The 27,747-nt window shown below is 34.3% G+C and overlaps 1 protein-coding gene across 2 annotated transcripts; it reads left to right on the forward strand.

Annotated features, from left to right (window-relative positions):
• The first annotated feature begins 2,603 nt into the window (after positions 1-2,603).
• On the forward strand, positions 2,604-5,342 carry LOC146923998 (uncharacterized). Of its 2 annotated transcripts, XM_085709067.1 has the most exons (3): positions 2,604-2,734; positions 3,128-3,185; positions 3,840-5,342. In XM_085709067.1, the coding sequence occupies exon 3, from the start codon at positions 3,892-3,894 to the stop codon at positions 5,086-5,088; it is 1,197 nt and encodes a 398-aa protein (XP_085565193.1). In that variant the 5' UTR covers positions 2,604-2,734; positions 3,128-3,185; positions 3,840-3,891; the 3' UTR covers positions 5,089-5,342. The 2 variants fall into 2 exon arrangements, with proteins under 2 accessions (XP_085565193.1, XP_085565194.1); XM_085709068.1 differs by lacking the exon at positions 3,128-3,185.
• Positions 5,343-27,747: the final 22,405 nt, after the last annotated feature.

Here is a 27,747-nt window from a genome sequence, read left to right on the forward strand (position 1 = left end):
TAAAAAATTAATTTTCATATTCCTCATACTAAAATAAACTAAGGGTGTGTTTGGGAAGAGGGTTTAGGAGGGGAAGGGAGGGGAGGGCTTACATTTCTTTTTTAATTTAAAGACATTATAAAATGATTTTTAAAAAATTGAATTAACAACATGATAAATGATCATATAATACTTCAAAAGCACTTAATTTATCTTAAAAAGACATTTTACATTGTTCGTAATTTAAAAAATAAAAGTGAGTCCTCCCCTCCCTTCCCCTCCTAAACCCTCTTCCCAAACACACCCTAAGAGAATAAAAAAATATTGAGGTGGATAACGAACCCGTAGTAGAGAGGGAATTGATTGAAAAAAGTTCTTGGCAAGAGAGCATGGAATCCAACCTGCTCGCAACAAATTCTACACAAACCATTCTTCCTTTCCTAAATATACGGAAATAACAAAAAAATTATTAAAATAATAAAAAAAACCAACACAAAACGAACAACGAGTCTTTGTTGTTCACTTCTCTCAATGAAAATATGAACATGGCAATGACAGTGTTTCAACAATGACATAATGGATCTTTTTCCAATGTATAAACATATGACCAGGTCATACTCTTTAAAAATTCTTGCTTTCTTACCTCTCTGAGGTTCTATAACATCTTGTTTGATATGTTTTCATCATTATTTGTTATTACTGGTATGTGATGAGATGTGAAGCCACACTTAGCTCTTAATTTAAAAGAGAATTTATTTTACCCCACTAGTGCCTCCACTATTCTTTAATTTACATGGGTATTTATTTTCATAGAAATCGATGTCATTTGATTCTATGATTACTTTAGCACTTAGTTCATAAAACACATATGCTTTGGTATTTATAACATACCCAATGAATACACATTCATAGACTCTACTAATGTGTTTAACTCTCTTGGGGTACAAAATCTGAACATACGTTGGACAATTCCAAGTTCAATTATAAGACAAGTTGGACTGTCTTTTCTTTAAAATTTCATAAGTCAAATTTTTGTTCTAAGACTTGAGTACTCTATTTAGAACATAACAAACAATTAATAAAAGTTTTATCACCAATGAGATACAACACCGAAATTAAGCATGATTTAAACAACTAGCTCGGTAGTTGTTCTATTTTATTTTTTTCATTGAACATGTGGGGAACATCTTATGTGCTTTTATCACCACGAAAAAGTTTAGCATGACAAATATCAGAATCACACAAATTGTAAAATAAAATGAGAAATTTAATTTTGAACATGCCTTCAGTTGTGTCGTATTTCCCAAGAAGAATATATGATGCACAAGTTTCTCTTTAAGTCTGAGTGAACTCAGTTTTATTCAATAAAAATTTGTAAACAAGATTCTTTCTTATCTATGGAGCATGCATCACGTCTTAGAGAATAATTTCCTTTTCGGACGTGAATTACAACTCCACATCTCCAATGCAACAACTTTAGTGGTATAAAAAAATTCTAACAACACTTTCTTCTTTTTAGCAGTAACATATGTTTTGAACATATCACAATCAATCATAGTAGACGTCGATGTTGACCCACCAGTCACTTCAACCTACTACATTGATTTAACTAGTCATAGCAGTGAATTTTTCTTTAGTTAGGCTAGGATGTGGAACAACATTTTACCTGTTCCTATACTTGCGGAACATATGACCTGGTTTCTCACAATTGTAGTAAATAAATTGTGAACCAGTTTCATTTCTTGATGGTGGTTACTGATTTTCATTACATGACCTTTTTCAGGTTCACATTCTTATGGCAGTTGGAGTTCTTATTCACAATGCGATTCATATTTTTGAAAAATAATTTTCAAAATAGATTCAGAGCGGCATATGTGAGTTTCTTAGTATTGTTGTTTGAAAGAACAAACACTCCTTTGTTTTAGTAGAAAGATGTATTTCTATAGTCTGGTTTATCCTTGTTGTATTTAGGGACAACGAAACCTCAATAACTAAATTCTTTGGTAAACATATAGAAGAACGAAACGTCTTAAAAATATCTCAAATTTAGTACCAAATATATTTTTTGGTACTAGGGGAAAAAGAAAGCACAAAAAGGAAATTATCTATAGAAGAAGGTCCTACTAGCATCCGCTAGCGGAAGGAGTTTGATTCCATCTGGGGTTATATTATGTACCAAAATATATTTCATATCAAGTACGAAAATATATTAGATTGCATACCATAATATTTCAGATTGTGCACCAAAATATTTCAGATCCCATTCCTAAATATTTTAGCAAAACTTGGGGACGAAGAAAGAACTTCATAATAACAATTAAATTAATTATTTAATTTAACATTTTCAAATAATAAAATATATAAATATATATTTTTTCGCTATTATTTATTTCGTTCGCATAAACATTACTAATGTATGTGATCCATACAATGTAGGATTTCCACTTTTTTAATTCACACGACACTAGTTCTACTGAATATAAGAATTTATGTTTAAATGTTGGGGTCAATGTATAAATGTAGGGGTGTGGGGTATAACTTCCCAAATTTTGTTACTCAGTGGTTGCCTCCTCGATGTCTATAAATAATACTCTTCTCATACTCAAACTCAAATTCTCTCGTCCACAATTCACTCAAACTATATCCCTAATTCCTCTACTTATTTCTTTGTTCATTGATTTACGCTGTTACAACAAACCTCTGCAGTTTCCAACCATTGATAATTCATCACTAGTTCACTCGCATTAATTATAAGGTATGCACTTAAATTTTAAAACTTTAGGATCGAAAAATTAACAAAGACATAATTAAAAAGTGATTTTGTACTCTCTTTTAAAAAGTATATTCATTTCTTCTCTCTTTACTAAATTGTTCTTCTTTATTTGCAATATTCATTTCTTCTCTCTTTTAAAAAGTATATTCATTTATTGATCCATTGTGCTGTTGGTTTTCTTTTATATAATATCTGTGTGTGTGTGTGTGTTGTCGTGTTTTATGAACATTTATTTAGTTTTATATAATTGTTTCACTAGGTAACTTGGTCTTTGCTGTTGATATTTTGTTTCATTGTGTGCATGCTTTGTTGATTTTAGGACTGTGTTGTTGTTCTTGGTGGGTTGATGGATTCCTTGTCTTGTTAATTTCTCAGATAATAGATAAAACAGGCGGTGGGAAAAATAGACAGTGTGCAATTAAAATTTGCAAAGGTAAATAATAATCTAAATTTTATTTCACTATTTCTATTTTTAGTTCTCTCCGCCGATAAGTTGAAAAGGAAAAAAGAATATGACCCTTTTGTTGTTTTGTGATAAAAATAAGTCGCATTTAAGAATACAAACAAAGTCCTTATAGCCACTCTATTACTAAATTTTATTTCACTATTTCGTCGTCTATAATATTTTAAAAACTTTTGTATTTTTTTCTTTTCTATTTGTAGTTCTCTCTGCCCATAAATTGAAAAGGAAAAAAATATGACCCTTTTGATCTTTTGTGATAAAAACATGTCGCATTTAAGAACACAAACAAAGTCCTCCAGAAAAAAAAGAACACAAAATTAACAACATAAAAAAATTTATTTACTTTGGCTTCCAAGTGAATTTTTTTTTAACACTAGAGTGATGGTGGGCATGCTCATTGTGCACCCAAAATTTATTTACAAATGTAAAAATTTACAATTTTTTGACTAGCTATAGTGTGGCGTGATTTAACAAATAAGTAGTATATGTTTGATTTACCTCACCATTTGCTTAAGTTGCACAAAGTTAAAACAAAACAAAAAAAAATATAGTACTTTTCCATGCCACTATTTTCTCTTAGAACATCAAAATATACAACAAACATTCTGACTAATAATCTTGTAGGTCTGAATCACAAGCTAGTTTGAGCTTTTAGTTGTGAGTATCTTCAACCAAAATGGGATCAAGTGGTGAGAATATGACAAAGAAAACTGTGTCTGTAACAGTCAGCAATCCGGAAGTGGGTGACTTGAAAGCTCTCGGGAGGCTCTTAATAGGTGAGAACCGTGAGAAGTTTGTTAAGCGATATGGGAATATTCTTGACTTTCTGGAACTAGATGTTCAAGTTGATGCTATTAGCTCGTTGGTGCAATTTTATGACCCCGATCTACGATGCTTTATTTTTAAAGACTTTCAATTAGCCCCCACCTTGGAAGAGTTTGAGCAGATTCTAGGGTATCCATTAGAGAAAGGGAAGCCTTATTGTTACCTAGGAAAATACCCCAGTGTACAAAAAATTACTAATGTGTTAAAAGTCAATGATATTCAAAATTTGAAAGATATGATTCAAAATAGAAAAAGTACTTCTGGGTTTCCAAGGAGTTTAATTGAAGAAAAGGCACGATGCTTGGCGGCAAATGGGGATTGGGTTTCCTTTAGGGATGTGCTAGCACTTATTATCTACGGGACAATCTTATTCCCGAGTGCACAGGAACTCATAGATTATGCAGCAATTGATGTATTCCTAGCTTACAGGGATAATGGAGAGAATCCAACATACGCTGTTCTTGCTGATGTGTATTATACGCTAAATTATTGTTATGAGAAAAAAGGCAAGAGAATTTTGTGTTGTCTACCAGCTTTATATGTTTGGTTGGTGACTCACATATTCAATAATGGATGCAAGAGGAGTTGCCCTATTAACGATTTTATGATGTGTGATGTAAAGCCTAAAACAAGACAAGATTGGGCTAAATATATGGTAAATCTTGATGCAGGAAAGGTGCGGTGGTCTCCGAAATGGAAGGACATAGACCATATAATTTTTAAATGTGGAACATTCCCTAATGTACCACTTATGGGGACTAAAGGTGTAATAAACTACAACCCAGTTTTGGCTTTGAGGCAACTAGGTCATCCTCACAGGGGAGAACCTGCTAAGGAAGCATTAACTACTTTTGTTATATATGACATGGATGCAGAAATTGCTGAGACAAGGAGAGTACAACGAGCTTGGAATGATATTGTCAAGGTGGACGGACGAGAAATTGGAAAAAGAAGTTGTGAAGCAAATACTAGTTATCGCTCATGGCTTAGAGAAAGAGTTCAGAAGGTCAAGCTTCCCTTCCACCATTTAGTATCAAATGTTGAATAGACATTGCTGCAACTTCTAATTGATACTAAATTTAGAAGTAGAAAAGAAAAGGAAAGTTTAGAAGGAGAAGCTTTTGAATTCCTGCCTAGTCACCTCAATACTAAAATGTTCCTTTTGCTCTACAGTTGTGCAATTCTCTTAGTCATAGGTTGATAGCTACCTACAGTTGTCCCTTAGTACTAGGATTGAGTTCTTATCTTATATGTATTGGAATGTTTTATTTATGAAATAAAGGCAGATAAATAATTGTTCAATCATTGAGTCTACTCCACTCATGGGGCTTATTTTTATTCCTTGCATTCTTTTTATTCTCTTCCTTTTTGTTATCACATACACATAGTACCTTATAGTTACATGTCACATTGGTTTACCCCACCTTTAAAACTTTTATTTTCATAGAAAAGAAAACAAAAAGAATTGGGATTGAAGTTTCTTTTGTTATGATATTTTTTTAGGGAAGGTTCTTTTTGTTATGGTGGAAGCCACGATCCTAAGGGTTTTTTTTACATTATTGTCAAATTTCTATCAAATTCAACCACTAATAAATATAATGTATTTAGCTATAAAATATTGTCAAAGAAATAATATAGTGACACATTAAAAACGTCCCATGAGGCAGTTAACGATCGTTGTCGACAAAATAATAGAGTAACGCAACAAAAACTTCTCCATAACTATTAGGGAACGTTTACAAAGAGTTGCGAAAATATTTTTGGCAACGGCCATAAATCGTTGCCTTCATGACTTTTGGACAACACAATTTTACATGTTGTCTAAAAAAAATGTTGCCAGAGACAATAAATGTTGTAGTGTGTTTCTGATTGCAGATTTATTAGAGGTCGGATGAAGATGCGGCAGGTTTCAAATTTGATGGAGAATAAAGTCAACCAGTAATAGAGAATAAGAAAATATATTCATACAGAATAAGAAAATATAATTTCTTAACCAGTTTTATTAATGTAATTAATACATGAAAGATGATTTTTTTCTCAATACATAATGATTGATTTAAAATTGATGGAAGTTCTTCAAAGTTTTATGACTTCATATCACTGGGCGGTGGATGGCAACATGGGGCCATGGGACATGAAATTGGTTGACATTCTATAGGTTCAGTTGGGCAACAGGGTGGTAAACCTTTAACATTGCCAGCCATAGCACCTGCGATAACAAAAAGTAACATAAAAAACTTAAGAAACATCATCAATTTAGTTTCCATTGTAACCAAGTTGGGTTTGCGGAGAAAGGAAAATTGATATCTTACGATCAAGAGTATGTTAAAGAAATGTGTACTTATTTATAGACAAAGAATGATACCTTTTAAATATTTTAATTAAATTATTAGGAGTATAATGGAAAAATAAGTATTAATTATTCATTGATATTGTAAAATGACAATATTTAGAACAAATTTTTTTCCGTTAGAATGACATATAATTTGAAATGGAGAGAATATTTTAGAATGTTAACTTTTTGGAAGGAATTTATATGTTGACTGAATTTATTATGCTTTTTACATTTTCACAATTAGCATATACGATATTTATGTCCCGGATGAACAATTTTTTTTACACCTCCTGTATATACATACCGTACTCCATGTATTATAATATAAAAGAGTGCAGTTATCTACCGGATGCATTCTTTCATTTTTATCAAACTTACAATCAGAATTATGCGTAAGTAATTGCCTAGACTTAACTGGTGTCTCTCTTGCAACTAGTTTTTGCAGTATTAGTGTTGGATCTTTGCAACGTGTTGGCTGAAATACATTCTTCTTTATGTATTTCATAAGTGTAGTCTTACTTTCGGTTTTTCTTATGATATGTGGACAACCATACTTTTCATTTTCTCTACCGAGAGATTCTAAAATGCATCCATTAATTTTTCATAGCATATTTTCGTATGTCAGCAGCATAATTGAAAAGAGATACTGCTTTTTTCTCTCTCTCAAAGTTCCGCCCCTGGACGATCTTATGCTCATTTATTTGATAAAACTACCTATCATGTCTTTATTTAAAGTACCCATTAGGAAATCAACAAATATGTCTTCTATAACGAATGTTATCTAACTGCTCAACATATTCTGACCAACCTCATTTCAGGGAATAAAAAGTTGTATTTGTTTGATACCAGCTAGACTTTGGTGCCTGGTGGAGGAAGTGAGCGTGAGTGAACCACCGGTTCCGGCGATTCTCGGCCTGGATGAAAGAAGAAGCATGAGTGACAACAATGGAGAGAAGAAAAGGGTAGAGACTTTGATATGTAAAATAAAAGAGGGTGAAATAAAAGAAGTCTGTTTGGGATGTAAATAAGGAAAATGGTCCTCCGGAGTGTAACTACAGGATGGTTCTACAGTACGCGTAACAAAGGCTAATTTTGTAATTTTTGGGGGCCTAAAGAGATATAGGGGGGCCTAAAAAGTAACCCTCATGTTAAATAGTGCGAAAATATCCAACGAAATTTCACGAAAGCACATGTAAAAGCTACTCCCACGCGCAACTTTTTGGTTTTATTTATTTTTTATTAAAAAGAAGGAAAATGATTTATAGTGCGAATGACTCTCAACGAAAAGTAACGAATCATGTGCCACTTTTCTTCTCTCACACCACTCAAGTTATACGCAAAATTAAGTTAAATTGCCGCCGTTGAAGTTATATGACCTGAATTGTCTTTATCCTCTCTCGCCACTTTTCTTCTTCTTTCCTTATTCTCGTTCAGTTTCTGCAAGAAAAACTCCAAAAACGACAATGATTACGATGATGATCATATTGGCGATGAAGACATGTAGTTTTGAAGAAAGAAAAACTTCAACATGGCCTGTTTCGATCACGACCCATTAGCCAGGACCGGTCCAACATGTCAAGATGCCTAAAGCAAATTTCATAATGAGGCCTTTTGGAATTAAAAAAAATAACACAATGCTTATTAAAAGCATAATAAATCAAGTTTTGTTGAATCCAAGATTTGAACTTAGAACCAAAAGAATTTGAAGCCTTAAAATTGACCAGCTAAGTAAGATAAATATTGATTATTAGAATGTCATATTATATATTTACAGTTAAATTGACTTATTTTAAAGTCTTTTTTTAACCCAATATCTTGATGTTTAAAGCTCTTATTTAGGTGGCTTGGTCCTAGGGCCGGCCCTGCCATTAGCGCGACCCATTTTTTTGAGCTCTAACCAAAATCATGTCATTCATAATTTGGCACATGATCCTCAATTTGCCACACAAAATACTTCTCCAAATTCACATACAATGACATCAATTTATTCATGAGAGTAACGATTGTAGAAACAAAAACTTGTTTTCAAACATGCATGATATTTTAAGCATATGACTGTGTGGCAAAATAAACACATGATATTTTCAAACATAGTAACTATATAAACCACTTAATATTGGGTCAAATAAACGAATGAAAGTATAGCAAAATAAACTACAAAACCAGTGTAACTGTTTTGTTAAAAATTTAGTGTTGATGATTGTGCCTTTATTCTTCACTATCTATATATCATGCCCTTCATTCCCTCTCCACAACTAGACAAAATTGTCAACTCCATCTCTAACTAGTATTAAGCTAAGATTTCAAAAGACAATATTTGAAGCCGAATTATTATTCGGCCTTAGGCTGCAATTGTTATTGTCATAATTAAACTACATGTGAATGAATCAATTAGAATTAAGAAGCTTATCAGATGATAACACAATTGAGTGATTTATTTAGATTTCTCTATGACAATCACAATTTTTCAATGATTAATTTGGCTTTCTCTTTGAATAACGAATCTTAATGAGTAATATTAAAGCACCCCCAACCCCCATTTTTAAACCACAAATACTATGTGTCAAGCTCTTAAGCATCCATTGCCAAATCATCAAAGTTTGTAAGTACATTTTATCACCCATTTTAGCAAGCTAGACCATAAAACATGATTTTCATCAATTTTTCACATTTTTAAAATCATCAAAAATCATTTTTGACCATCAAATTTTGAATTGCTAAATTTCCCTCCATGTAATTGAATTTTCGGGCCTATTTTGCAAAAACAAACAAAACCCATTTTCGAAAATGGCCCAAAGTAAGCTAGACCTACGTGACAATATGACATATTTTTGCAGAAGCTCCCTCCTCATATTTTCTTCAAACTTCTAAATCCCTCTCCCTTTTCATCATCATCCTCATTGGAGGATATCTATGGTCAACTCAGGAAGGAACAATGAAGATCTCATCTTTGGTATTTAATATTGTTCTAATTTGGTTTGTTCTAATGACTTCTGTCTAAATAAGTATATGACTTTCCTGGTGTTGTTAATTGATCCTAAAGATATGCAATTTTAAACATAATTAATTGTTTTGAGTAGACTTTTATGTTATTCATGTCAATTTAATGGTTCTATGGTTGTTACTAGAGTATGTTAATAATGGTTTTATGAATAAGTTATGGTCATAAGTTTGGTTAGCTCTTAATTTTTTTTAGAGTATCATACTGCACACACATTAAAATTAAAAATAAGAGTTGGTATCTTATTTCATCATCTTTTGATGCTATTATTTGTGTTGGTACTTAGTTTTTCATTTTTTATTATTAAAAAACAATTATTGCTTCTAATAACATTCAAACTTCAAACTTTCCCTCCACTATCATTTTGAAATTCACACATATATCCACTAAAAGATATGCTTCTTATCTCATTTATCTTCAATATATGGTTTCTAGATTCTCTCTAACATGCTGTGCGAAATTTGAATTAATATGTAGCCTATTTATGATTTATGTTTATATTCATTTTGTTTTTAGATTTTGTCTATTGATCTTATATTTGTCTGTGTACTATTTGGGTTGTATGATATTTACTTTATTAATTTCATGAGCTGATTACACTTATGAATAGTACCCACATTGATCCAAAACTTGAAGAAAAAAAAATAGTTTATGGTTAAGTTTAATACCAATAACATCAACCAAATATTCATTGGAGTGTAAATCATCTGTGAGCATGTTGTGTTTTTTTGTTGGAATCATTTTCTTTTTTGAATATCACTCTTTATTTGTTTAATGTGGTGATATGTTGTTTTTAGTTTATGTTGTTGAGGTCAATCTTTCTATTCAACTCTCTCTCTCTCTCTCTCTCTCTCTCTCTCTCTCTCTCTCTCTCTCTCTCTCTCTCTCTCTCTCTCTGTTTCGACAAACACAACCATGGAAAAGAGAAAGCAAGCAGCAGGCATGACATCGACCGGGTAAGGATTTCCAGATTCCGTTTGAATCAATGTTTTTTTGTTACAATTGAAAACCCTATTTTTTATTTCATATAACTCTGTTCTGATTCTGTTCTGTTTAAGGTGGACATGAACATCCATGTTTAAGTTGTTGGATTTTGATTGTTGTAAGTGTTATTTCTGTCCCAAAAAAAATTAATGTCAATGTGGTTTGCGAATTGTGTTTTGATTTTTCTTAACAATAACTAACACTTCATTTGGTTATTATGATATTGGATTACATGGATTTTTTAATTATTAGATTGAAATGTGTTATGTTTGTGGTTGTTGTGATTTTGTAATTTAATATCACGATTTGAAATTTCAGAATATTGTAATTTAAGTACAAGCTCATCAGTGACAGAGAATAAGAGTGATCATGCAGAATCCATTGATTGAAACCTACGTCATTAGTTCATGTTATAAGACAAGAACATCAAGATAAATGATAATGATCTGACATTATATAAGAAGTATGGTTTATTGCTATTATCACTACAACATAATTGAGATGTAGTAACACTTGAAAACTATTACTAAATCAAGAAAAATGTTACTAATTAAATTTAGTAACATTTGAACAATTGTTAGGTAAAGCCCATGTTACTAAAGAGTTTTAGTTACATTTTAAAGTATTATCTGTAACATTAAAAAATGTCGCAAAATGTTACATTATTGTAACATTTTTTGTACCACCGGTAACAATAAAAAAATGTTACATTTATCATTTTTTTTTTAGTTGAAAATAGTGTGACAAAAATTGTATAGGCTAAAAAATTGTGAATCTACAAAAAAAAAATGTTACTAATTGAAATAGATTAGAAAAAGTGGATTGTCTATAGGAGTTTTTGTTTCCTCCACATTAAATCTAGAAATCACATAAGTGTTTTTACATAATCCAAGCGAATCACAATCCTACATTTGTATCAACATGTAGATCCACCATTTTGGATCTATTTACAAGGAAATAAGATATCCTAACTAAACCTAATAATCACTTTTTCCACAATTTTCAACAACAACAAAAAAAAAGCAAGCTAATGCAACAAAAATCTTATTGGCTTGCAACACCATCTTTCATAGCTTCACTTGAAGCAACAAGAGTCTTCTAACTGCAAGTATTTAGAAGGAATATAAGAACAAAAACAAAGTAAAAGTAAATTTGAGTTATAAATGATTGATCCAAATCCAATAATCATTAAAAAAAATTGAGACATAAAGGTGTAGTAGAATTTACTTTTACAAAAGATGAAGCAAGCAACAAAATCTTATTGATTTAAGTGTTGATATTTTCTGAACAGAGGAAGGATCTGATATTGTTATATTCAATGAAAGTAAAACCAATCATACCAAACCCTAAGCACAAAAAACAGCTAGAATCACAATGACCACACAACAGAATATACAAGCTACTCAAATAGTGATCAAATATATAAACCAACCGAAAAGAAAAAGCATGATCGAATCAAACATCTCTGTTGAGTTGAACAAGACAATGCATGGATCATGTTAAACTCTTGTTCAACAGGAAACACACACTCATTGCGAGCCACAAAGGGGTCACCCTTAGCATTAACCCCCTACACTAAGTATTTTCCACATAGTTGGAAATTGGCATGTTTAGCCATCTAACTCTGATTTTGTAAAATTTTACCAAGATTTGATAATGTATTAACTATGTTGCTCATCTTTATAAACAGTAAATAGGATTAAAAGCCATGCCGACGAAGTACAAGTATCTGGATGACATGATCTCTAGCCATAGGGTATGAAACACCAAACCAGTTACAAAGATATGATTCATGCGCATTACAAACAAGAAAAGCTATTAAATTTAAATAGTTAGAACCAATACCTGTCAAATTCTTTGGTATATACTGATCAGCAAGGACTTCCTCTTGGTCACTATTTATCTATGTCAAGCCACTATACAATACTGAGAACCAATAAAAATAACTCCAGAGGTTTATCTCCCTCCAATAACTAGTAAAAACTTAACCCAATAACTAATAATAAGCTGAAGGTTTTCAAGGTTACTACTTTAAAGAACAGGGGTTAATGGGCATGGGCAATTGGTAACATCAAGAAAGAACAATGGATTTATGGGAGCAAAGATGCATACAGGACACACAACTTCAAACACGTACGTAGCTAGTTACTCAAAACACGGGGCCTTACAGAATCTTGCTTCCAGTAGTACACTTTGATAGATAATACCGAAAACACCTAGTTGACGAAGAGAAAAAAGAAGCAAAATATGCATGATGAACACTTTTACAACTGTACTCTTCAATATATTTTTCAATCTTCCCTTTTCCCATTTGAATGCCAAAGCAATGCTAGTTACTCAAAATCTAACGTGGACGATAAATTCTTATGATGATTGCTTGCTGAGTATGAATCTGAAAGTAGTAACTCTCGTTTGCTGAATTTTCTAATATTGGATATTTTCAAAGGAATGACTTAACTTATTAAAGTTTCTTCCTAACCTGATTTTTCAATTGATTTTTAATTTTGAAGAAATACGATGGAAATAAAATAAACGTAATCATTGAAATGGAATGACAAATAAAAAAAGCATTCAAAAGATATATCAAGACTCAAGAGAACCGAAAAACTGAGAACTAGCTACGCCAAAAAAGGCATAAGACAACACTTATTTTGATTATATAATAGCAAAAATTAAATTTAGTACAAAGCCCGACCAATCCCAACAGTAAACAACAACAAAAGTTGCAAAAATATTTGTAATCAAGGTTGTCAAAATCGGGACTTTACTTCAGGTCGAAAGGGAATAGTAAAATCGGGACTCGTAAAATTGCAATCAAAATCGAAGTATTTTACTCGAGAACTTTTGTAGAATCAATATAAGAAATTGTAAAATCGCAATCAAAATCGATAGATTTTACCAAAAAAATAATAATACTAAATATACGTTGTCGCGTCATTTTTCGGACGGTCAAGGGCCATTTGATTGGCTTTCGACCCACTTTTGATTTCACGACTGAACATTTAATTCTTTTCAAAAGAAAGTGGGAAAAGGTTCAAATACCACATTTTTAGGGATTAAGGGTTCGGGAGTTGGTTTATATTTAGGGAAGGTGTTAAGCACCCTAAATATTTGTAGTACTCTACGAGAACCTCTTGATTTTATTTAACTTTTGTGCTATAAACTTGTTTGCTTTAAAAAATGGAATTTGCAATGATAAAAGAAAATAGAGACCTAATTTATCTACATTTTTATTGATTTGGAAGGACGCATGTCCTTTGCCTACGTATCCGTGAGGGATCAAAACCTCGTAGTTCGGGGTAGAAATTGACGTTTGATTTGTTGAGTGCTTTTTAATGTTTTTGAAAAAAGGTTTTAAAATAAAAGCCAAATGACAAATTGGATATTTGTTTGTGTTTTTTTATATTTAAGGAAAATGAATCAAAGTAGAATTAAATTGATTAAAGTTTGATTAAGAAAACAAAATAAAATGACGATCGCTTGATTGAAAAATCAAGGTTTGCTGTGAAAATATTTTTGTGATTTTCATTATTTGAATGTTTTTGTTATTTTGAATAATGATATGAAAATTATATAAGCAGAAATATAATATTAACAGTTGATTTAGGACCAGAGCACTCTGAAGAATGATTATATAAGCAGAAATATAATGTTAACAGTTGATTTAGGACCAGAGCATTCTGGAGAATGATTATATAAGCAGAAATATAATGTTAACAATTGATTTTAGGACCAGAGCATTCTGGATTAATTTAATTAACAAGGACCAGATTGTTCTGGAGAATAAAATAATATTAATAGTTAATTTAGGACCAGAGCACTCTGGATTGAGGTGTGTAGTTAATGATAAAATTTAAATATGCATATGATAATAGTAGATAATAGAATGTAATGCGAAAATAAAATAAAAATGCATGAGAAAAGAAATAATAAATGCAAGAGAAAATTAGAATGCATGAGAAAGGAATGAAAGTAGATGTTGCGGGTGCAAGCAGTGATATGGGGGTGCAGTAATGAAAAAAAACATAATTGGGCTTAAAAGGAAGTTGGGGCGCGCAGACAGGCCCATGGGTTTGGGTTGGACCGGTTCAGGCCGGTTCAAAGGCTGAACCGGTCCGGTTTAGCATTATATAGGTGATGGGACGGTTTTTTTTCATTTCAATATTTTCTTTCTCTCTCTTCATACAATCTAGAGAGAGACTCTCTTCTCTCTCTTCATGAACATGAAGAAGCCGATTAAGATTCCGGTGAGGGTGAGGTGGTTCCGGCGGCGGCTGGCCAGCCGGTACGGCGGCGCCACCGCCGGAATCTGGAAATCTTATATTTTTTCTTTTTTCTGTTTTTTTTTCTATTCCTTCCTTCCTTCCTCACCGATCGCTCTATTCTTCTCTCTTATTTCTTTTTTTTTATTTCTTTTCACACAAACCAAAACTAACTTGAACCTAAGATCTAAAAGACAAAGGAATACTACCTTTGATATGGGTGTTTGGATCGGTATTGTAGTGCTGATGTTGTGGATTTACGGGTTTGTGATGGATTCGATTTTGGGTGTGTGGGTCGTGAATGAGTTTGAGGCCGATTGGATTTTTGAGGTTGTATTGGATGATTTGTGTGAATCGATTTGTATGAATCAGTTTGTATGGTTTGTGGGTTTGTTGCACCGTGATGATTGTGATGTTGCCTTTTTGTGATTTGAAAACTGGATGTATGTTACTGGTTTCTTTCTTTGCAGGTTAATTGTGAAATGGAATGGCTTGTGTGTTGTGCAAAGAATTGGTTGTTGGTGTGTGTGTTCTGGCTGGGAAATTGTTTGTGTCTTTTTGCAGGTTTAGGAGACTGTATTTATAGAAAGGGATGAGACATTGTGTTTGTGAAGGCAGTGACAAAAACTGCCCTTGTGTGGGATAGAAGGAACACGACAGCTTGCTTGGTGCTGGACTTTGGATATTTTCAGACAAAATTTTAATTAAAAATAAACAACAACAACAACAACAATAATAATAATAATAATAATAATAATAATAATAATAATAATAATAATAATAATAATAATAATAATAATAATAATAATAATAATAATAATAATAATAATAATAATAATAATAATAATAAATAAAAACTAAAAGTAATAATAAATAAAATTTGAGAGAAGAGGGCCCGACTCGGAACCAAATATGAGGTATTTGACAATACCTCTCTGCCGAATTTTTTCGCTGAAAAGTTAAAGATTGGTCGGGGTTAAAGGACACGTGTCGGTGTATGAATGCAGGGTCTAATGGTCAAAATTTGGGGTATGAAATACGTTATAAATGGTATACAGTCATAAATGACTTGGTTTATAAGAAATCATAAAATCACAATGAAAATCGATGGATTTTGCTTATTTTGGGATTCTACTATTGATTTAAGTCGTTGAAGGTGAAGAAAGTCGTAAAATCCTGAATTTTAGGATTTAAGTCGGGATTTTGACAACAATGTTTGTAATGGATCTTAAACTAGAGTAGAATCTTTAATTTTTTTATTGAATTGATGAAGTAAAATAAGTTTCATAGCTAATGCATAAACTTGAATGAGTACAATAAAAAGTAAGAATTAAAGAGAATATAGAGAAAGAGAGTTGAGATAGAAAAAGAAGATGATTATGACATCACAATTTCTATACTTTTTTCTTTGGCCTTCTCTTATTTATAATTGTCCACATTCAAATTTCCTATATTGTCCCTTTTATCTATTTGACTCATTACAATATCATCTTCGACAAGAATCTCAACAACTAAATAAAAAGAAAGAAATACAAGAAACAACCTTAACAAATTCTCATGATAAGGATATATGCAACAACAAAAAAACACTTTTAACAAGAGACTATCAGGGGGTCCAATTATGGTGACACTCCATTGCTTGGTTCTAATTCCTTTGAGCCTTTTTATCGAGGGACGGTTTCAATTGAAATCATGCTGTCAAACTTAACAATATAACACTGATGATATCTCTTTAATGTATAACTTTATTACAAAATCGATCGTTGGATTGAAAGATGTTGTAACATAGATTATGTCTACAAAATTTTACATTAATCGAAAATCATTTCATATGTCAATAAGATACATCAAAATTAATTTGTTTTCAAAAGCTCATAAGACGTTAATTTTGTCCTAATTGTTTTGGATGACTTTTAGCGGACGCCTAATTTTTCGCCTAATTTTATTGCCTAGAATGCTTCTGATGGCTTCTTCTTCTTCTTCCTCTTCCTCTTCCTCTTCCTCTTCCTCTCCCTCTCCCTCTCCCTCTCCCTCCTCCTCCTCCTCCTCCTCCTCCTCCTCCTCCTTTCTCCTCTTCTTCCTCCAAAAAGTTATGTTTATGTGTTTAATGTAGGATCTTTTTGTCTATGCTTTTTTTTTAATTTGTAGGGTAGGTATTATTGTTATTATTATATTTATTATTATTATATTTTGTATATCATTGTTATGTTCACTTTCGTAAGTTGAGCTTTATACCCGGGCTTGAGTGAAACTTAGGATTACTTCTAGATGTACGTCCTGTTTTGTTAGCATCAAGATCTCGCCTACAGTAGATTCCTTTTGAAAGTATTGTCACTTCCAATAGTGTATCTATTGTTGTTGGCAATATTTCAAAAAGGAATTCGTGACTACAATTAATACGGGTATTTTAGTAAATGATATTTTAGCATTGAAATCAACACAATTAATCATTTTTTTAAACTTCGTGCGCAAACCTTCAACAACTATTAGTTAGAGACGGAGGGAGCGTAAAGAATAACGGTGTATATATGTAATATAATAACTATATGATGCATTATTAGGACAAATTATATATTAAATTTTTAAAAAAATTATATACTAAGATACACACACACACACACACACACACACACAGATATATATATATATATATATATATATATATATATATATATATATATTAAAAGCATATTTTATTACAACCGGTCTGATTCTGGTTCGACCCTTAAACCTTGAACCCATACCTACACCGGTTTAATGTGCGGTCCGATTTTACTTACCCTGATAAATTGATTGCAGCAGATATAAATCTTGATGTTGCATTTAACTTGACAAAATCACACGCACGCGCGCGCACACACTCACACACGCCTATTGTATGATTAAATTCATGAAGAACGTCATATATAATTATTAAAAAAAAGTTTACTTTTAGTTTAAAAAGAAGCTAATAATAGACATATGATTGTTGTCCTAATAATAGCTAAAAAAAGTTTACTTCCCTTTAAGTTTTATTTCCCAATTATCCATACTCACACAAAGCATACATGCATTGCATCCAAGTGTATAAAATCATTTCCTTAATATACAAGTTTGTTTCAGGGAATTGCAAAAGGCTAAAATTGTGTTGCAAGTGTCTAACAAATTGAACATGGGATCTGAGAAAAGAAGAACTCTGTCATTGAAAGTTGAGCTCCCATATTTGGAAAGTCTTATATATTTAAGCGTCGAGTTAACAACAATTCTAAAGAGTTCTTTTATCTTCAAGTATGGTGACATCCTTGACCTTTTGTTCACCAATGTCCATGCAAATGCTATCACGTCATTAGCACAATTCTACGACCCTCCGATGAGAAGTTTCCTATTCCAAGACTTCCAACTAGCGCCCACAGTTGAAGAGTTCGAAAGGATTGTGGGAATTCCTCCAAAAGGCTATCACATCATTAGCACAATTCTACGACCCTCCGATGAGAAGTTTCATATTCCAAGACTTCCAACTAGCACCCACAGTTAAAAAGTTCGAAAGGATTGTGGGAATTCCTCCAAAAGGCAAGAGTCCATATGTGGAAATTGGCCATCCTCCAAAAGTTGAAAAATTGGCTGAAGCTCTAAACATTAAAGTGTCTAGATTTGCTAGCAATGTGAAGACTTGAGGGAAAGCTCCCAGTTTCCTCCAAAGTTATCCAGAGAAAAAGGCTCGTGAATTTGTCGTGTCCCGAGATATGAAGTCCTTCAACAATGTGTTAGCCCTCCTTGTTTATGATTTGGTATTGTTCCCATCAACCGAAAACTTTGATTATTTCGCTGCAATCAGTGTCTTTTAGGATGTCCTTACGAAATACAAAGAACCAGTTCACGCACTCTTGGCCAATGTGTACTTCACGCTTCACATGCGTCACGAGAAGCAAGGTGGCAATTTATCTGTTGTTTCCCTTTACTCTATCGTTGGTTCATATCTCACATGTGCAAGGACCAATCACAGATGAACAAGATGGATAAGTACAAATGGTCTCAATTTTTGGCATCTCTTACCGAAAACGTGATCTGTTGGTATCCAACGAAGCTCGACATCAAAGAAATCGTCATCAGCTGAGGGGAATTCCCAAATGTGCCAATTCATAGGGTCTAAAGCATGCAAAAACTGCAATCCAATTTTGGCTCTAAGACAGTTGGGACGTCTTATGTGGGAGAAGCCCGAAGAGAAATACTTAGAATGTCTAGTGTTAAATGACATGGGTGCCAATGACCATGGGATGTTTCAAAAGATTATACGAGCTTGGGGAAACGTTAACAAGAAGCGGAAGTGACTGGAAACGCAAGGTTGACACCAACAAAGAGACTTACCGACAGTGGGTCAAAGAAAGAGTCCAAGAGGTGAAACTACCATTCATTGTCAAAGCTCATATTCCACCTAGGTCCCCCAAGCCTATTCCTATATCAATAGAGGAAACAGATTAGCTCAAAGCAACCATTGCACAGCTCAACAAAGAAAAAGTGGAGTTTGTTGGAACAAAATGTGTTTGACAATGAACCTTAAAGAGTTTTGATGATAACAAGGTATTAAAAATTGTAAATTGGACTAGCTGATATTTGTTCAAGTGTACAGGACCATAATTATAAAGTTACATCATCATTGGTTCTAAATGAGCAAATAAAGAGCTATGGAAACAACAAAAATTTGAAGCTTGGACGCTCCTGAAGGCAACTTGCTCCTGAAGAAAAAGTGCTCCTGAAGTCAAGCTGCTCCTGAAGAAATAGCGCTCCTGAAGTAAGCTGCTCCTGAAGAATAGTGTTTCTGAAGACAAGAGGTCCAGAAGCCACATTATCAGAAGCCGCATCATCAGAAGCTGCAGAAGTCATCTCATCAGAAGCTGAACCATCAGAAGCTGCATCATCAGAAGCTGCCTCATCAGAAGCCATTTCACCAGAAGCTGAATATCAACTGGATTTGCAAAGAATCAAGAATTGAAGAATCATCAATGCAAAAGCTGTCTATTGGATTCGAAAACACAAACAAAGGATTAGTGGAATTTGCAACGGTCATTTCAAAGGTGTTTGAAGGCGTGTGTTTGCAATTTGGACGAAAGCGTTGACATTGTACTTTGTACGAATTGTACAACCACGTTCTCCACTACTCTGTTTTGTGTCTGCGCTTCAAGACAAGAAAACAGCTCCAGAATACGGTCTCGCCTGCATAGATGTTCCTTTGGATAAGGAATGGATTTCAAATTTGTTCTTCATAGGACAACAACCAAATCAGGCAAAAGATCATTGGTGAAAGATCAAGCTTCAACAACGACTCTTTGGTGTGCTGGCAATTTCACAACGTCTCTTTCACACCTCTATATAAAGGAGTGAAGACCTAGAGAATTGGTAATGCAAGAACGCTGAACGAAAGACTCACAAAGATTTTCACAAGTACCAAACCTCTGCTGAAATTGTTCTGCATTCACTTAGAATTTCTGTGTCTCAAAGTCATATCTTAGAAATTCTTAAGTCCATTGAGTCTGTATCTGATTTGTATTGTGAGCACCTCTGATTGTATATCAAGTGTTCAAACTTAAACAATTTTCTGTGTAATTTTGTTTAGTTAGGAAGTCTCTTGCAGTTGTGCTTGAGCAGGAAGTCTCTTGATTGTGTTCTTGAGCATTGGAAGTCTCTTGCTTGTGTGCTTGAGCATTGGAAGTCTCTTGCTTGTGTGCTTGAGCATTTGTAATCAGATATTACTCATAGTGAAATCTCCTTGGAAGTGCAAGGGGGACTGGACTACTTCCGGATTGTGGAAGGAACCAGTATAATTGCTTTGTGTCGTTCTTCTTCTCTCTCTCTGTTTTATTCCGCTGCATTTAGATTCTGATCATCACTTCAGAAGCTGTCTCACTTAGCTTCTGATCAGTGTATTCAGTTGTTTAGAGAAACGAAGAATTTTTCAAAACACAATTCAACCCCCCTTCTTGTGTTTTTCTCACCTTCAATTGGTATCTAGAGCCTTGGTCTGTTGTGTATCACTTAACCGTGCAACAGTCAAAGATCTGAGAAAAACATGTCTACTCCTACTCCTACTGGTTCTGGTGATACTAGCTATAAACATGTCTCACATGATTATAGTGATAGTAAGAAAACCAGTATTGGAAAAGTTCCAAAGTTCAATGGAGATGCTGAAGAGTTCTCTTGGTGGAAGACCAACTTTTACAGTTACATCATGAGCCTGGATGAAGAATTATGGGATATTCTGGAAGATGGCGTTGGTGGTTTAGTCCTTGATGAAGAAGGAGCTGCTGTGGATAGAAAGAAACATACTCCAGAACTGAGGAAACTTTACAAGAAGCATCATATTATCAGAGGAGCTCTTGTCACTGCCATACCCAAAGCAGAGTACATGAAGATGAGTGACAAATCCACTGCTAAAGCTATGTTTGCTTCTCTCTGTTCAAATTATGAAGGGAGCAAGAAGGTCAAAGAAGCAAAGGCTCTCCTGCTTGTACATCAGTATGAGTTATTCAAGATGAAGGATGATGAAACTATTGAGGAGATGTACTCAAGGTTTCAAACCTTAGTTTCTGGTCTACAGATTCTAAAGAAGAGCTATGTTGCTTCTGATCATGTAAGCAAGATACTCAGAAGCTTACCTGCCAGATGGAGACCAAAAGTGACTGCCATTGAGGAAGCTAAAGATTTAAACACTTTAAGTGTCGAAGATCTTATTAGTTCTCTCAAAGTTCATGAGTTAAGTCTTAATGAACATGAGTCTACTAAGAAGAGTAAATCAATAGCTCTTCCATCCAAAGGCAAGTCATCAAAAGCTCTCAAAGTGGTTGAATCTGAAGAGGAAGAACAGTCAAGTTCAGACTCTGAACCAGATGCTGCTGAAATGGCCATGCTCTCAAACAGACTTCAATATCTGGCCAAGAAGAACAGAAAGTTTCTCTCCAGAAGGGGTAACTCCAGAAGCTCAAGGAAAGAAGATCAGAAGGGATGCTTCAACTGTAAGAAGCCAGGTCACTTCATTGCTGAATGCCCTGATCTTCAAAGAGAAAAGTCAAAGGACAAGTCAAAGAGGTCTTCATTCAAACCAAGCAAATTCAAGAAGCAGATTAAGCAGAGTTTAATGGCAACCTGGGATGATTTGGGTAGTGAATCTGGATCTGATAAAGAGGAAGCTGATGAAGATGCAAAGGTAGCTGTTGGGTTGGTAGCAACAGCAACTTCAGAAGCTGGATCAGATTCAGACTCAGAAGATGAAAATGAGGTATATTCCAAAATTCCCAGAGATGAACTTGTTGAGTCACTTAAAGAACTTCTTACACATTTTGAAGTAAGAACCAATGAGTTGAAGGATTTAAAAGAAAAATATGCTGATTTGGTACAACAGCAAAAATCAACTCTATTGGATCTGAAAGCTTCTGAACAAGGACTTAGGGGCTTTGACTTCATGTGTAAAACATATGAAGACCAGCTCAGGTTCTTATGTCAGAAGCTACAAGAAAAGTGTAATGAAAAACCTTTAAGTAATCATGAAATTGCTCTTGAAGATTTCATTATATCTGGCATTGACAGAAGCAGAGTAGCTTCTATGATTTATAGCATTTACAAGAACAATGGCAGAGGAATTGGTTTTCCAGAAGTGAAACTTGATAAAACCAATCTAAAGTCTTGTTGTGAATGCATCAAGGAAGGTCTGAAAACATTCTTTGTACCAGAAGGTGCTGAGTTGGAAACTGTTGTTCAATCAGAACCTAAAGCTTCTAGTTCTAAGGCTAAGATTACTTCAAAGCCAAAGAACTCTAAGTCAAAGGATATGATCAAATCTGATTCCAAGACTTCAAAGGTTAGGATCCTGAAAAGATCAGAACCTATTCCTCAGAGTCTGGTGAAACCAAAATCTGGGGTTCTGAAGTCTAAGTTTCAGAAGAAGACAGTTACTGCTTCTGAAGTACCAAAACCTAAGGTGATGGTTAATCAGAAGCAACCCAACTCACAGCACAAGGTACAAGAAGTGAAGAGTAAAGCCTTAAGTACTAACCTTCCAGGACCCATAGAACAATGGGTACCTAAATCTAAAAATGTCAATGATGCAGGTATGTCTAAGAGCAGTGCCAAAGCAAAGATCATGGTACCTAGACAGCGGTTGCTCAAGACACATGACAGGAGACAAGTCCATGTTCCTCAGCCTAACAATGAAAGAGGGAGGAAATGTGAAATTTGGAGGCAACCAGTCAGGCAGGATCATAGGTACAGGAACTATTGGTAATTCCTCTACCTCAATTAATAATGTATGGTTGGTAGATGGTCTTGAACATAACCTTTTGAGCATTAGTCAATTTTGTGATAATGGTTATGATGTGCTTTTTGAAAAACCCAACTGTACAGTAATCAACAAGGAAGACAAATCCATTGTGTTCAAAGGAAAGAGAGTTGACAATGTCTATAAAATCAATTTTTCTGAACTGGCTGATCAGAAGGTGATTTGCCTACTATCAGTGAATGATAAGAAATGGATGTGGCACAGAAGGTTGGGACATGCTAACTGGAGGTTAATCTCTAAGCTTAGTAAGTTACAACTTGTGAAAGGGTTACCAGACATTGACTATCATTCAGATGCACTTTGTGGTGCATGTCAGAGAGGGAAAATTGTGAAATCATCTTTTAAAACCAAAGACATTGTCTCAACCTCAAGACCTTTAGAATTACTCCATATTGATTTATTTGGACCAGTGAGTACTGCATCCTTATATGGAAGTAGATATGGATTAGTCATTGTTGATGATTACAGCAGATGGACTTGGGTGAAATTCATAAAGAGTAAAGATGTTGCGTGTGATGTATTCAGTAGCTTCTGCACTCAAATTCAATCTGAAAAAGAATCAAAAATTTTGAAAGTCAGAAGTGATCATGGTGGAGAATTTGAAAATGAGCCATTTGAAGCTTTTTGTGAAAAACATGGAATTTTCCATGAATTCTCTTCTCCTAGAACACCACAACAAAATGGGGTTGTAGAGAGAAAGAATAGAACTTTACAAGAAATGGCCAGAACCATGATTCATGAAAACAATTTACCAAAACATTTTTGGGCAGAAGCAGTGAATACAGCATGCTATGTTCAAAACAGGATCTATATTAGACCTATTTTGGAGAAAACAGCATATGAACTCTTTAAAGGAAGAAAACCCAATATCTCTTACTTTCATCAATTTGGATGTACTTGTTACATTCTGAACAACAAGCTCTACCTAAAGAAATTTGATGCCAAGGCCCAAAGAGGAATCTTTTTAGGTTACTCTGAAAGGTCAAAGGCATACAGAGTGTATAATTCAGAAACACTCTGTGTTGAAGAATCTATGCACGTTAAATTTGATGACAAGGAGCTTGAAGATAAAACTTCAAAGCAAGGTGAAAGTTTTGCAGAGATACAGGTTCCTGAAGCTACTCCAGAACCTGATCAGATAGCTGAGTCTGAAGATAGTCCAGAAGCTGAACCCACATCAGAAGCGCAAGAGGAAACTGCTTCTGATGAAGCACAAGATGGCTCACATCAAGAAGATCCTCCCAGAAACACATTCAAACACAAGTCTTCACATCCTGAGGAGCTAATCATTGGAAACAAAGATAGTCCAAGAAGAACAAGATCACATTTCAGACAAGAAGAGTCAATGATTGGACTAATCTCAATGATTGAACCTACAACAGTTGATGAAGCACTTTCAGATGATGGATGGATCCTAGCTATGCAAGAAGAGTTGAATCAATTTCAAAGAAATGATGTGTGGGATCTGGTACCCAAACCTCAGCACAAGAACATTATTGGAACAAAATGGGTATTCAGAAACAAGCTGAATGAGCAAGGTGAAGTAACTAGAAACAAAGCCAGACTTGTTGCACAAGGGTATAGTCAACAAGAAGGCATTGATTACACTGAAACGTTTGCTCCAGTTGCAAGATTGGAAGCAATCAGGTTACTTCTTTCCTATGCAGTTAATCATGGCATAATATTATATCAGATGGATGTCAAGAGTGCATTTCTCAATGGTGTCATAGAAGAAGAAGTGTATGTTAAGCAACCTCCTGGATTTGAGGATATTAAGTATCCTGACCATGTTTTTAAACTGAAGAAATCACTATATGGCTTGAAACAAGCTCCCAGAGCTTGGTATGATAGACTAAGTAATTTCTTAATCAAAAATGATTTTAAGAAAGGACAGGTTGACACTACACTCTTCAGAAGGACCCTTGGGAAAGATATTCTTGTTGTGCAAATATATGTTGATGATATAATATTTGGTTCTACTAATGCATCTCTTTGCAAGGAATTTTCTAAGTTAATGCAGGATGAATTTGAAATGAGCATGATGGGAGAGCTGAAGTTCTTCCTGGGCATTCAAATCAATCAATGCAAAGATGGAGTCTATGTTCATCAATCAAAGTACACAAAGGAGCTTCTGAAGAAGTTCAAACTTGAAGATTGTAAAGTGATGAACACTCCAATGCATCCTACGTGCAACCTGAGCAAAGAAGATGAAGGAGCTAAAGTAGATCAGAAGCTGTATAGAGGTATGATTGGTTCTTTGTTATACCTCACTGCATCTAGGCCAGATATTTTATTCAGTGTATGCTTGTGTGCAAGATTCCAATCAGATCCTAGAGAATCTCATATGACTGCTGTCAAGAGAATCTTCAGGTATTTGAAGGGAACAACTAATCTTGGACTCCTTTATAGGAAATCCTTAGATTATAAGCTAATTGGATTCTGTGATGCTGACTATGCTGGTGATAGGATTGAAAGAAAATCAACCAGTGGCAATTGTCAATTTCTGGGTGATAATCTTATATCCTGGGCTAGCAAAAGACAAACAACTATTGCTATGTCTACAGCAGAAGCAGAATACATTTCAGCTGCAAGTTGTTGTACACAACTACTTTGGATGAAACATCAGTTGGAAGATTATCAGATAACTGCTAACAGTATTCCCATTTATTGTGATAATACTGCTGCTATTTGTTTGTCTAAAAATCCAATTTTGCATTCAAGAGCTAAGCACATTGAAATCAAACACCATTTTATCAGAGATTATGTTCAAAAAGGAATTTTAGATATACAATTCATTGATACTGAAAATCAATGGGCTGATATATTTACTAAGCCTTTAACTGTTGAAAGATTTGATTTTATAAAGAAAAATTTGAACATGCACTTCGTGTCTGATTAAATGTTTGCTTGCTCCTGAATAGGATTTTAGGTTCTGAAGTTAGTTCAGAAGCGGTAGTCCATCAGAAGCTCTTTATTGAGGTTCTGAGGAAAACTCGCTTCTGATGATGACATCAGCATCTGAAGTCCAGAAGCTGGATTTGTTGCTTCTGAATAGTTGAATTAGTGGAAACGTTGGGAGTTTCTTTTTAACGTAACTTCTGGCCCACTAACTTGGTAGTTACTCTGTGAACTTCTTACGTGGCCTGTATGTGTTGGTGTATAACTAAAAGGGCAATGATGATTTAATAGCTTTGAAAATACTTTTCACGCGCCCCCAATTTTGTCATTAATGTTATGTTTGTTTGTCTCTTTTGAATTGCAATCGTTTTACTTTTAACACTTTGTCAATTCACACACTACTCACTCACAACAAACACATTTGCTCTCAAACCTTGTGCGAAGTAAGCGCATTCTCTCAAACTTAGAACCCTAAAATCTTCATCTTCTTCAAATCTTCGTCAAATGGCATCATCAAGCTCGCAACGAGAAGACTTAGTATCTACTTCACGAATGGTACCTGAATATGACTACAGAGGAAGAAGCATGAAATTGGAAGAATGGGATCTGCAAGTTCAGATAGAGAATCCAGTGGACTTTGATTCTCTGAATTTTCATAGGTGTTCTATCAGAAGCTACTATGAAGAGCAAGGACTCATGGATTATTTTAAAATGTTGAATGGACCAACATATGAAGCTCTGGTTAGACACTTCTGGGTAAGAGCAAAATTCTACAACAAAGCGGCATCCTTAGCTGAGGAAAGTCAGATGGTGCTAATGTATCCTAAATTAGAAGGGAAAACAAGAGAAGAAATGGGTCTTGCACCATTTGTTGAAGATGAAATCAGGTCCAGCATCTGTGGTATTCCATTAAGAATTGCACAATGGCACATAGAGTATGTTCTCAAGGCTGCAGCCTCTGGATACTATTCTGGAATTGATCTTTCAGATGCTGCTGAAAAACGCATTTGGAAGAAGCAAGCCAACTTGGTAATATACAATTCTGAGAAGGAGAAGAAATATGCTGAATTGAGCATGGAAACCAAGATGCTTCTGAAGATTCAGAATGAGACCCTGTTTCCAAGTGGTGACTGTGTGAAACCAAACCTAGCTCAGAAGGTCCTTCTCCAGCACTTCATCAAGAAGGAAAAGGTGAATGTGCCCAAATACATGTTCAAGTACTTGGTAGAGTGTTTGAAACAGAGTCAGCTACTGGATAAACCCTGGGTTCCTTATGGAAGACTCCTCTCAGAGATATTCTATCAAGGAGGTATCTTGAACAGTCTCAGTCAATCTCAAGGCTTCACAGATCAGCTACTTGACACAAAAACTGGAAAATTCATTAATACTCATACTCTATTGAATATGAAGCTAATCAGTGAAGTCACCAAACTTCAAACTGATTTAAGTGAATCACTTGTTAAGTCTGATCTTATGAAGGACTTTCCACCCATCTGCAAGAAGGATCCCATTGAAGTGCAGTTATACTATATCAAGGAACATTTTGAGGCAACCAATGAGAGAATCAGATTGCAAGATATTCCAGAGGAAATGTATGGTGGTGCTCTGCCACGAGCCAAAGGCAGAAAGTCAAAAAGGAAGATGACTGCAGAGCAATATCTAGAGGTTGAACAACCTACTAAAAAGGCAAAAGTTGCTGCTGACAAGCTCAAAATTGGTAGTTCATCAGTACCTTCTATTGAAGAAGCCATTGAAGACATGGACTCCAGGATGATCATGGGTGTTGACATTTCTCTTGATCAACCTGCTATACCAAAGAGAAAGAGAAAGCCAGCCTTGAGGAGAACCAAGGATTTTCCTCATATCACCTTAAGAGCTCAAGCTGCTTCTGATTTGAAGTTAAAAGAGTTACAAGAGAAGAA

Source organism: Medicago sativa, chromosome 5 (assembly GCF_051527215.1).
Source record: "Medicago sativa cultivar Bolivia chromosome 5, Bolivia_mono, whole genome shotgun sequence".
NCBI lineage: Eukaryota > Viridiplantae > Streptophyta > Magnoliopsida > Fabales > Fabaceae > Medicago > Medicago sativa.

Bases quoted from the DNA above. Each gene is read 5' to 3' on its own strand.
- LOC146923998 (XM_085709067.1), top strand. From the start codon at position 3,892: ATGGGATCAAGTGGTGAGAATATGACAAAGAAAACTGTGTCTGTAACA.